The sequence below is a fragment of the Trypanosoma conorhini genome (assembly GCF_003719485.1).
Source record: "Trypanosoma conorhini strain 025E chromosome Unknown Tco_14.4_contig_00320, whole genome shotgun sequence".
Taxonomy (NCBI): Eukaryota; Euglenozoa; class Kinetoplastea; order Trypanosomatida; family Trypanosomatidae; genus Trypanosoma; species Trypanosoma conorhini.
This window is the reverse complement of record NW_021704406.1, coordinates 11,423-21,433: the sequence shown is the minus strand read 5'-3', so window position 1 is coordinate 21,433 and position 10,011 is coordinate 11,423. Positions and strand designations below refer to the sequence as shown.

Below are 10,011 nucleotides of genomic sequence, written 5' to 3'. Positions count from 1 at the left end.
GTCATGCACCTGCACATATGTTTATATATATATATATATGCATGCGTGTGTGTGTGCGTGTGTGTGTGTCTCTCTCTCTGGGCACCAGCCTGTTTACCGCCGCCGCCGCCGCCGCCGCTTCACACCACACGCGCAGAGGCAGACATATATATATATATATATATAGTGTGTGTGTGTGTGTTGATTGATAGATATATTTATATATCTGTGCATATCTATACATAACCTGCGGCGGACGGGAGGGAGTGGAGGGGGGGGGGGCGGTCTGCCCTAACGGTGTGCCATGCGAGGAGAGGGATGGAGGAGGGGTGCTGTGCAATTGTCTCACGATATTCAGAGGGGCTGCGCAAGTAGCGCCCTTTTGTGTGTGTGTGTGTGTGTTTGTTTGTTTGTTTGTTTCTGCTTCCCTGTCCCTTTTTTTTCTTTTGCTTGGCTAAGTGATTGGTGGATCTCCTCCCTTTCCGCCCCAGCGGGCCGATGAGGAGGGAAAGGGAAAAGGCTGGGCGAGTGTGTGCCGCGTGCGTCGTTCGTCTACAACCTTTTTTTCTTCTTTCTTCTTCTGTTTTTTTGTTTTTGTTTTTCTCTGCGTCTCTCCGCGTGCATTTGGGTGGAGGTGGCAGCGGCGGCGACGGGAATATTATTGGCGGGCAAAAAAGGAAAAAAGAAAAACGAAAAAAAAACTAAAGGGCGGGGGCGATGCACGGCGAGGACGTGGGGCTGCTGCGCCCCGGCGGGGAGGCGCAAGCGGACTACGCCACCGTCGCGCTGCGACGCGACAGCCTCAGCCCGACACCGGACGAGCGCGCCGCCATTGAAAATGTGATCAGCACCACCGAAGAGCGGCGGCGACGCGAGGCGAAAGTTTTGTACGGCGCCCTCGTCTTCTGCTGCGTGTTCATGTTGCTGGAGTTCGGCTCCGGCATCTTCGCCCACTCCCTGGCCCTCCTGACGGACGCCGCGCATCTGCTGATCGATGTGGGGGCGTACGGGCTGAGCATCATGAGCCTCAAGGCGGCCTCCAAGGCCTCGTGCGGAAAGTACAGCTACGGCTGGCACCGCGCGGAGGTGATCGGGACGCTCGTCTCCGTCTTCTCCATCTGGGCGCTGGTGGTGTGGATCATGATCGAGGGCGTGTCACGCATGTGGAACGTCGTGGCGTGCAGCCGCGTCCCGGCGACGTTGGCTGCGATGTCGCGGCGGCGGGCGGTCTCGGGCACGGCGGCCGCGGGCACCGCCGCGACGGCGTCGGAGCTGATGTGCGAGGAGATCAACTCGGAGGTCATGCTCGTCGTGGGCGTGCTGGGCATGGTCGTGAACGTGGTGTGCGCCGCCATTCTCTACTTTGGCGGCTCGCACGGGCACAGCCACTTCGGCGGCTCGCACGGCCACAGCCACGGGGAGGTGGCGAGCAGCGAGGAGGAAGGGGCGGTGGTAAACGTCTCCAGCCACACGCACGAACACCATGCGGAGCACGAGCACACGCACGAACACGAACACGAACACGAGCACGAGCACGAGCACGAGCACGAGCACGGTCATGGTGGCAAGAAAGGCAAGAAGGGGTTCGCCGTCCACGCGGCGTTGCTTCACGCACTGGGCGACTGTGTGCAGTCGCTTGGGGTAATCCTCGCGGGGACCTTCATTTACTTTACCAACAAGCACGCCTTTGGGGCCCCGTCCTACAAGTATTCGCTCTACAACCTTGCGGACCCGCTCTGCTCGTTGTTCTTTGCCGTCGTCACGCTTAACATGACGAAGCCGCTGCTCGGGGACCTCTTCGGCATCCTCATGGAGAGCACCCCGCCGGGGATCGACTACCTCGCCCTCAAGAAGGCCCTACTGAGCATTGAAGGCGTGGCCAGCGTGCACGACCTGCACGTCTGGTCTCTCTCCTCCGACTACGTCGCCCTCTCCGTCCACCTCGTCGCCGACGACGCGGCGACGGCGCTGCGCAAGGCGCAGTACGTGTGCGAGAGCCTCTTTGGCATCGACCACACGACAATCCAGGTGGACACGGTGGCGAATGGGGCCAACCTCTGCCAGGCGTCGTGCGCGAGCCAGTCAAGCAAAGCAGAGAAGTAGCGGATTAGTGTGCACCCACGCCTGGTGAATATTTTTGCATTGTGAGAAGCATCCAACGAAAAAAAAAACAGAAAAGAGAGGGATATAAATAATATGCACTATCGTGCCAAACTAAAAGGACGCATGCGACTCAACACGTATTGCGACGCCTTCTATCCTCGTTGAGTCTTGGTTTTCCGTTATGTGTGCGTGGGGTGGCACGAAGTAGAATTGGCACAATAGTGTACGGAATGGAGTGTGAATCCTCGGCGGAGGCCAAGTTCGGCGTCGTCTGTCGAGAGGGGGACGTGTGCGACTGCTGCGAGGTGCCGTCCCCCCCCCCTTCCTCCCTCTCTCTCTCTCTTTGCTGCGGCGCGTGTGCGGTGCCCCTCCCTCGCTTCTTGGGCGTTGCGCCGATGCTTCTCCTTCTCTCCCTTTGCGCCTCTCCTCTCGCCGCCTCCCTCCCCCCGGCACGCGTGTCTCGACGGGGACGGGGGCCGCCCCTGCGCTCTTCTTTTTTTTTATTATTACTATTTGCCCACTTCTGCGCTCCGCAGATGCCGCGGCGGCGGACGTGGCCGCTGAAGTGGTTGGCAACACGACGGCGCCCCGCCCCGCCGCACGCGCGGCATAAGTTTTGGCCACGGCGGGCCCGACGAGGGCCCTGGGAGCACGACGCGAAGGACCTTCGCCCGCGGCGCCGCGGTGTCGACGACGTCCGACGCTGACGGTTTTGAATCGAAAATTTGTTTTGAAGAAAAGTTTTGTGTCTGCGGCTTTTTTGTTTGTTTGTTTGTTTGAGGGGACTCGTGCGGAGCCCCCCCGGTGTGGAGAGGCGTGGCTCACCGCGTGCACCGAAGCAACTGGCCCGCCCGACGTGGGCTTGCTGTTTTCCCCTCATTTTCTTATTTCCTTCTTTTTTTTCTTTATTTCTGTGCCTCGTCTCTCACTAGCGCCCTGCTTGTGGCAACCTTTTTTTTTTTTTGGCTTCCCGCCTCGCCCCGACCCCCACGGCGGTTGGCCCTCAACGCGATGAACCCCGCCCGACGCGCCCAGGCGCGCAGGCCCCCGCCCACCCGCGAGGCGCCAGCCACAGCGACGGCCACGGCGGGCGTCTGCCGCGGCGCGCTTCTGGTTATCGGCACCTACCACTCGGTGATGGCCGGCCTTGTGTACCGCCGCGGCAAGTTTGGGATGCTCTTCTCCGTGAAGCACCACGAGGGCTGCGTCAGCAGCGTGGCGGTGGGCGACAAGTACATGGCCTCCGCCGGCACCGACGAGCGGGTCTTCCTCTTCACAAACAAGCACCAGAGGAGCCTAAGCGCCACGGAGCGGCAGCGGCTGCGGGCTGCGGGGGAGTCGGCGGGGGTGCGGCTCGCAGACCTCGGCCACGTGTCGCCGCCGAGCGAGGTGCGCTGCCTTCTCTTCATCGCCGACTCGCAGCACCTGCTCTGCGGCTGCGCGGACGGGCAACTCGTCATGTACCGCACCCGCGACTGGACCGTCGGCCGCTCGCTCCCACTGCACGAGAAGAGCGTCACGGGCATTGCGGCGCACCCGGGCAGTGACGGGGCGTTGGCGGTCACGATCGGCGCCGACCGGCACGTGGCGGTGGTTGACCTTGCGAAGGGCCGGCTGCTGAGCAAGTGGCGCTACAACACCGCCCTCGCGGAGGCCCCGTCGGCGCGGCCGCGGGGGGCGGCGGGGGAGGCGGACGGCAGCGAGGGCCAGCCGTGCGCGAAGCGGGCCAAGTTGGAGCGGCGCGATTGCCCTCACACGGTGAAGTTCTCGCCGAGCGGAAGGTACTTCACGATCCTTTCGAGCCACGCCTTCGCCGTGCACGAGACGGCAACGATGGGCCTCGTGGCCCGCTACCGGGCGGCGTCGCCGCAGCCGTGCGAGGAACTTCACGTCTTTGCGTTTGTGGACGACGACACGATGATCTTCGGGAACGAGTCGGGGGCGATGTTGGCCTGCCGTGGGCCGTGGGGCTCGGAGGACGCACGGCCGCGGGAGTGCTCTCTAAGCCCCGTTGCCGCACGCCTTCCGGCGGCGCCTGAGCAGCCGGTAGGGGACACGAAGAAGCCCCAGCGCCACCCGACGCACCATGCGACACGTTTGAAGGCCCTCTACTACGCGGAGCGCACGGTGTTCTCCATGGACGCCGCAGGCACCGTCATCGCATGGCTTGTAGGGGACCTGCACGACGCCGCGCTGACGCTGACGTACGTCTGCAGTGCAAATTGTCAGGGACGCGTCACGACGATGGACGTGCTGCTACTGTAATGGACTTGGTGCACTTCCCCCCTATGTGTGTCTCTCTCTTTGCATGCAGCTGTGGCGGGGCACCTACACACATGTATGTATGTATATATATACATCTGCGCATGCACGACACAAGTGTTGGCAAGTTCATTCCTCTTTTTTGTTTGTATTAATCCGCGTGTAAGGATAGATAAATAACGCCGAAGAGGGGGAGGACAAAAAAAACAGAAGCGGGAGTGATGTGGCGAAGCGTACACCTCGATTTTCAGTTCCTCTGCGTATGCGGGCTTCCTGGTTGTCTACACACACCCGTCGCCACTTACTTTTGTCCCTCGCGTTGATTATGTTTTCATCTGCGGTGGAAGTTCTGCGTTTTTTGTTTCTTTTTTGCCCACTGCTCTCTTCTTCCTCCCTGTCTCTTTTGCTGTTGCAGTTGTTATTCCTGCCTCTGCGTCGCGGCGCGCGAGAGCTGTGCAAGGAGCACGCATACACACCGACGACGCAGACGGCGTGTGTGTGAGGCGGGCGATGCAGTCCGGGATGCATCTGGAGATTCACACGCACCCGCTCTCCGACGAGTTGGGCAGCCGGCAGACGAGCCTGTTACCCGGGCAGGTGCGCACGCCGAAGTACCGCGTCCACTCGCCCATCACCGACTGGGCCGCGACCAGCAGCGTCTTCGACGACGGCTGCAGCGCGCGCGCGGGTCTTGGCGTGAATGGCGAGGAGAGCCACTACCCGCCGTCCCATACGACCCCGATGACGGTCTACGGGCAGGGCGACCTGTGGGGCAACGGGGGCGACTTCAGCGCGCAGGTCTCCTGCGCCTTCCTGGACGCGCTTGAGCCGGCGGCGTCGGATGCGCCCCCAGCGGTGGAGGCGACGAGCGCCAGTCCACCGACGCTGCCGGCGGCGTCGGATACCGTTTCCCCCACGACGGCGCCCGACTGTCCGACCTCCACCGCGAGTGGGGCGTCTGCGACATCCGTAGAGTGCTCCGTGCGGGCGGGGGTCGTGAGCGCAGCTGCCCGGGCGGGCCCGCCGGCTGCGTTTCCGCCGCCCGCGGAGCTGCGGTACACGGCAAGCTGCATCAAGTACCACCACCACCACCACCTCGCGCCCCACGTCGCCAGCTTGAAGGACGTTGCGTGGAGCATCATCGCGGCGGCGGGGCTGCCCCTGTCCATCGCCTGCCTGGACGACTACATCACGGAGGGGCAGCTGCAGCTGCCGCAGCCCCCGCAGGCGGCGCAGCCGTCGGACCCCTTCGCCCCCACGGCGTCCCCCAGCCGGCCTGTCGCCAAAGCGGCCCCCGCAAGGAGAAAGACTCAAAGTGAGTCGCTTAGCGACCTGCTTTACTTTCACGCGAACTTTTTTCCCCCACCGCCTCCGCCGCACGCCCCCATGCAGACCCGCCTCAGCCGTGCCGCGCTGTGGTACCATTACGCCTCCAAGTGGGACATAGCCCACCGCATGCCGCCGCCGCCCCGCAGCCCACTGCCCGAGATGGAGCTGGAGCGGCGGGAGCAGCTGCTTAGCCTCAGCCGTGCCCCCTACCACAGCGACCGGTGGCTGAAGATCTGCGAGCACTGGTTTGAGGTGATCAGGCAGCAGTTCAACTACCCGACTGCGAACACGGCGGTCCCGCTTTCGCGAAGTTTTGTGCTGAGCCACGTCGTGGTCGCGTAACTCCATTGCGTGTGCCGCCCGCATGAAGCGTCCCTGCGCTGATAGCGCGTGTTTACGGCAAACGCACGAACAAGAGTAACTGGCGCGTGTCTGCGGGGAAGCGGAAATGGAGGCGTCGGAAGGTACACCATTGCTTTTTTTTGTTTAAAAAAAAGGCAAATAAAAAACGAATGCCTGGCTGCGTGCACTTCACTAAAACTATTTGACTAAACATTGCTGCGATGGAGAGAAAAGAAGGGAAATGGAAAAACGAAAGAAGGAAGTGAATGGATAAAAACAGCACTCTCTCTTTCTTCTTTGTGTGTGTGTGTGTGTGTGTGTTTTGGCTATCTTCCGTGTTTGTTTTTGAAGAGCCCATTGCAGTCCTGCCGGTAATTCTGGCCTCCTGGGCGTGGGGGCTTTGGTGTGCCTGTGCCTGTGAGTGTGTGGGTGCCTTTTCGTCGGCTTAGGCAGTGTGGTGCCACCCCGCCTTCGTGTTACACACCTTTATTATTTTTTTTTTCGCTCCTTGTCTTAGAAGTTCCGCATTGCCTCCCCCCCTCCTCCTCATTTCTGCATCCGCGGGGCGCTCTGCCCTCGGCGTGGGGGCGACTTCAACTGCTGTGCGTGCGTGTCCGCGCAACTTCCCCCCTACACTCACTGCCGCCGCACATGTGCGCCTCTTCTCCCGCCTTTCACCCCGCACACCTCGTCCCCTCCCTGCAGCAAAAAAAGGTACATTGCGGCTTTTAGTGCGAGGGAACGAAAGAGAAAGAAAGAGACGAGTGGGGTTGCGTGCGGCGCGCAGACGGGACGGGAGCAGGCGCCAGGATGGACGCCTTCTTCAGCTCCGCGCGGGAGGCGGACGCCTTGCAGTCGGTGGACTTCGACGCCCTGCGGGACGCCGTCGCCGCGGCGCACACGTCGGAGGAGGGGCGGGAGACGCTCGCCGCGCTGATGGACGCCTACTACGCCGCCGACCGCCCGCACGCGGTGTACCAGTGGGCCATTATGCGGGCCATTGGCTGCTGCCTGCGCCAGGCCGGCCCGCCCTCGGACGGCAGCGACGGTGGGCGGCGTCGCTGGGAGCTGACGGCGGACGATTACATTCTGCTCGCGCTTTTTTTCAACGAGTTGTCCACGGTGGACGACACGCGGCTCTTTTCGCTCCTCACTGAGGCCGTGACGCTGCTCTTCGAGCAGACCGTCCCCCTCGTCTACGGGGCCGCCGGCTGCGACGCGGCGGTGGAGGCGGCAACGGCGGACTCGCTTTGCAGCGAGCTGCAGACGCTGCGGGTGGTGATGGCCAAGCGCCTCACGGCACCTCCCGCAGAGCCGGGCGCGGGCGAGGGTGGCACAGGCATGCAGCTGGGCATCCTCGACTGCCTGCGTGCGTTGCTGCTGTCACTCACGCAGGCTGCGTCAACGCGGGCCGGCACCGGCGGCGCAGTGGCCGAGCCGCCAGGAAGCGGCAGGGAAAGTGTGACGGTGGCGGTGCGGCAGGCGGTGGAGGGTGTCCTGTCGCCGCTGACGGCGGCGGTGGAGGAGCTGCGGGCGTCGGTTGGTGGAGGGAGCGGGGAGAAGGCGCCCGCGTCCATCCGCATGCAGGCAGGCACGACAGTCTCTCCGCTCGTCTTGGCGAGCGCGCTGCGTGTAGTCGAGGAACTGCTCTGGCGCTGCGCCAGCCACGCGCCGCAGCGCGACGGTTGTGAACAAACAGCCGCGGACACGCCGCTTCTCGCCGCGGGGCGCTTCGCCGTGACCCGGGTGCTCAGCGCCCTGCAACAGTATTTGGTGCTGCAGCAGCAACAGTCGATGGAGTCGGCGGCGGGGTCAATGGAAAAGGGCCCCTTCGCGGCCGATGCGCTGCGCACGGCGGGGGTGCAGTGGGCGGTGCGGCGCCTGCTGTCGGTGGTGCGGCTGCAGCTGCGTCTGTTTCCGTCGATGGAGCATGCGGTGGGGGCGGCCCTCAACGCCTTTGGCGAGGGCATGGAGGTAGAGGACCCCCTGCAGCTCATGCGCGTGCGGCACGAGTGTGAGCTGGCGCTGCAGGAGAACGCGGACAACGCCGACGCCGCGGCGTGGGGGCTGGCGGAGGCGCCGTCCTCCGACGCCCGCGCCTCGCGACTGCGGGAGTGTGAGCAGGTTTTGGCGGCGCCGCGTGCGGAGGCGACGGCGCACGAAGACGACGCCGCCGCCGCCGACCTCGGCGACCTGGACGAGGCGACCCTCCTACAAGGCGGCGGCGGTGGCGGCAAGGAGGCGTTGCTGCAAAGCACCATTGGCCCCGTCTCTGTGAACGCGCTGGTGGAGATGGTGCTGCTGAGCGTGCGCCACATGGACATCATGACGGAGCAGGCGATTCAGGCACTCCACATGCAGGGGCTGGAGCGGATGCAGTACGACGCGGCCAAGCGGGCGCAGCGGGAGGAGATCCTGCGGCAGCGGCGCATTGAGCAGCAGGGCGTGGAGGGGATTCCGGTCGGGCGGCTGCTGGAGCACCTCAAGGAGAGCACGGCCCTCTACGCAAAGGGCACCCAACTCCTTGAGAGCGAGTCGGCGCTGGCCGTGATGCTGCGCGCGGCCTTCTTTTCGCTTCTCGACGCCTACGACGCCCTCTCGGAGGAGACGGAGAGTCGCGTGCTCGAGGCGCAGGCCCTCATCGCCCGGGCACTGGCGCAGCTCCCGCCGTCGATGATAGACGCCGCCGTGGACGCGGTGTGCGTGCGCCTCCGCAATGACTTTCGCCGCTGCGCCCACGAGAAGGCGACCGCGCTGCCGCCCACCTCGGCCTACCAGCTTGCCATGCAGGTGCTGTTTACGCTCTTCTCCGCGCAGGCACCCGTGCGGGAGCGGGGGACCTCCGCCTTTGCGTTCCTGGGAACCACAAACACCGGCGCGGAGGCGGAGTTGCAGCTGCAGCTGCAGGGTTCGTCGCTGGAGCTGCGGTCGCACGCGGCCTTTACGATTGACACCGACAACCCCGTGGAGTGGCTGCAGGCGGCGGCGCCGGACACGGCAGCTGGCGGCGGTGCCGTGTCCGGCGGCGGGTTGAGTTCCCGCAAGCGCCCCCGCGACGAGGAGGAGACGCTGCACGCGGGCGGGGATGCGGACGGCGATGCTGCGGCCGGCGTGTCCGTTTTCTTCCGTGAGGACACGACGCAGTCGCCGTGCATGTACAGCTACTTCCTCTGTCGCGTGCTGGAGCTGGTGACGGAGACCGGGCTGCCGGCGCTGCTGCTTGACGCCCTGCTGCAGTGCCCCTGCATCACCCGCTACGTCTGGCACTACATCCACAAAGCACTACTGCCTTTCCACCGAAAAGGCGCGGTGCCTGCTGGGGATGTGGCTACTGAAGAGCCTCGCCCTCAGGCGCGCGGTGTACCGGCGCTACGCCGTGAACAGCCTCCTGCACCTGGCCGCCGCACGCCACGAGTACCCGCGACGACTCGCCGTGACGAAACTCGGCGAGCTGCTCTCCGCCCGCGGCGCGGACGGTCGTCGCGTCATTGACAAAAACGCCGAGACGCTGCTGGTCCGCTACGCCAAGCGGCAAATGGCGGCCATACCCGTCACGAAACTTCCCCCATTCACGGCGGCGGCGGCGGCCGTCGCCACGGCCGATTCCGCTGCGAAGGTGGAGGGCGCAGGCAGCCACGACGACGAGGGCGCCGCCGCCCTCCGTGCGAGGGAACTGCGGAAGCTCGCCGACGCGCTGGATCGCCACCTCGGCCCCTTCCTCATGCTGTGCGCGCGTCAGCCGAAGGAGCTCTTCCCCGCGCTGCTTGCCGTCTTCAAGGAGTGCGACGAGCGGCAAAACGAGGCCATGATGCACCTCCTCGCGGAGCACGTGGACGTGCGCCGGATGTGTCAACGCCTGTTCCGGACGGACGCGATGTCGTTCATGTCCAACGTGATGCCGTACCTCCGCCGGCACAGCGGCGACGCCACGGTGCTGGTGCAGAAGATACTGTGGGCCATTTGCGCGGAGCTGCGAGCGATGGGGCAGGCGACGGA

General features: G+C 64.3%; 5 protein-coding genes across 5 annotated transcripts in view, besides 11 other annotated features; all 5 read left to right on the top strand.

The window, feature by feature from the left end:
* Window positions 1-15: 15 nt before the first annotated feature.
* Window positions 16-39: a microsatellite.
* A 3-nt stretch (window positions 40-42) lies between these two features.
* Window positions 43-69: a microsatellite.
* Window positions 70-96: 27 nt separating this feature from the next.
* Window positions 97-118: a microsatellite.
* A 26-nt stretch (window positions 119-144) lies between these two features.
* Window positions 145-224: a microsatellite.
* A 9-nt stretch (window positions 225-233) lies between these two features.
* Window positions 234-264: a microsatellite.
* A 96-nt stretch (window positions 265-360) lies between these two features.
* Window positions 361-399: a microsatellite.
* Window positions 400-539: 140 nt separating this feature from the next.
* Window positions 540-581: a sequence feature (A-rich).
* Window positions 582-649: 68 nt separating this feature from the next.
* Window positions 650-680: a microsatellite.
* A 16-nt stretch (window positions 681-696) lies between these two features.
* On the top strand, window positions 697-2,082 carry Tco025E_05464 (solute carrier family 30 (zinc transporter), member 2; the record flags this gene model as incomplete). Its single annotated transcript, XM_029372359.1, has 1 exon — window positions 697-2,082. One exon carries the CDS (start codon window positions 697-699, stop codon window positions 2,080-2,082), a length of 1,386 nt encoding a protein of 461 aa, XP_029227558.1.
* A 308-nt stretch (window positions 2,083-2,390) lies between these two features.
* Window positions 2,391-2,425: a sequence feature (G-rich).
* A 413-nt stretch (window positions 2,426-2,838) lies between these two features.
* Window positions 2,839-2,861: a microsatellite.
* Window positions 2,862-3,093: 232 nt separating this feature from the next.
* Tco025E_05463 (uncharacterized protein) lies at window positions 3,094-4,347 on the top strand (the record flags this gene model as incomplete). The annotated part of the gene is made up of 1 exon (XM_029372358.1): window positions 3,094-4,347. One exon carries the CDS (start codon window positions 3,094-3,096, stop codon window positions 4,345-4,347), a length of 1,254 nt encoding a protein of 417 aa, XP_029227557.1.
* A 507-nt stretch (window positions 4,348-4,854) lies between these two features.
* Tco025E_05462 (pterin-4-alpha-carbinolamine dehydratase) lies at window positions 4,855-6,015 on the top strand (the record flags this gene model as incomplete). Its single annotated transcript, XM_029372357.1, has 1 exon — window positions 4,855-6,015. The coding sequence occupies one exon, from the start codon at window positions 4,855-4,857 to the stop codon at window positions 6,013-6,015; it is 1,161 nt and encodes a 386-aa protein (XP_029227556.1).
* A 298-nt stretch (window positions 6,016-6,313) lies between these two features.
* Window positions 6,314-6,336: a microsatellite.
* A 489-nt stretch (window positions 6,337-6,825) lies between these two features.
* Tco025E_05461 (uncharacterized protein) lies at window positions 6,826-9,507 on the top strand (the record flags this gene model as incomplete). The annotated part of the gene is made up of 1 exon (XM_029372356.1): window positions 6,826-9,507. One exon carries the CDS (start codon window positions 6,826-6,828, stop codon window positions 9,505-9,507), a length of 2,682 nt encoding a protein of 893 aa, XP_029227555.1.
* A 43-nt stretch (window positions 9,508-9,550) lies between these two features.
* The window catches only part of Tco025E_05460 (uncharacterized protein), a gene marked incomplete at both ends in the record, with an annotated part of 786 nt that continues 325 nt past the window's right edge, over window positions 9,551-10,011 (top strand). Inside the window, one exon of the mRNA XM_029372355.1 lies at window positions 9,551-10,011. This exon is cut by the window's right edge and continues 325 nt beyond it. Within this exon, the coding sequence (XP_029227554.1) occupies window positions 9,551-10,011 (461 nt within the window).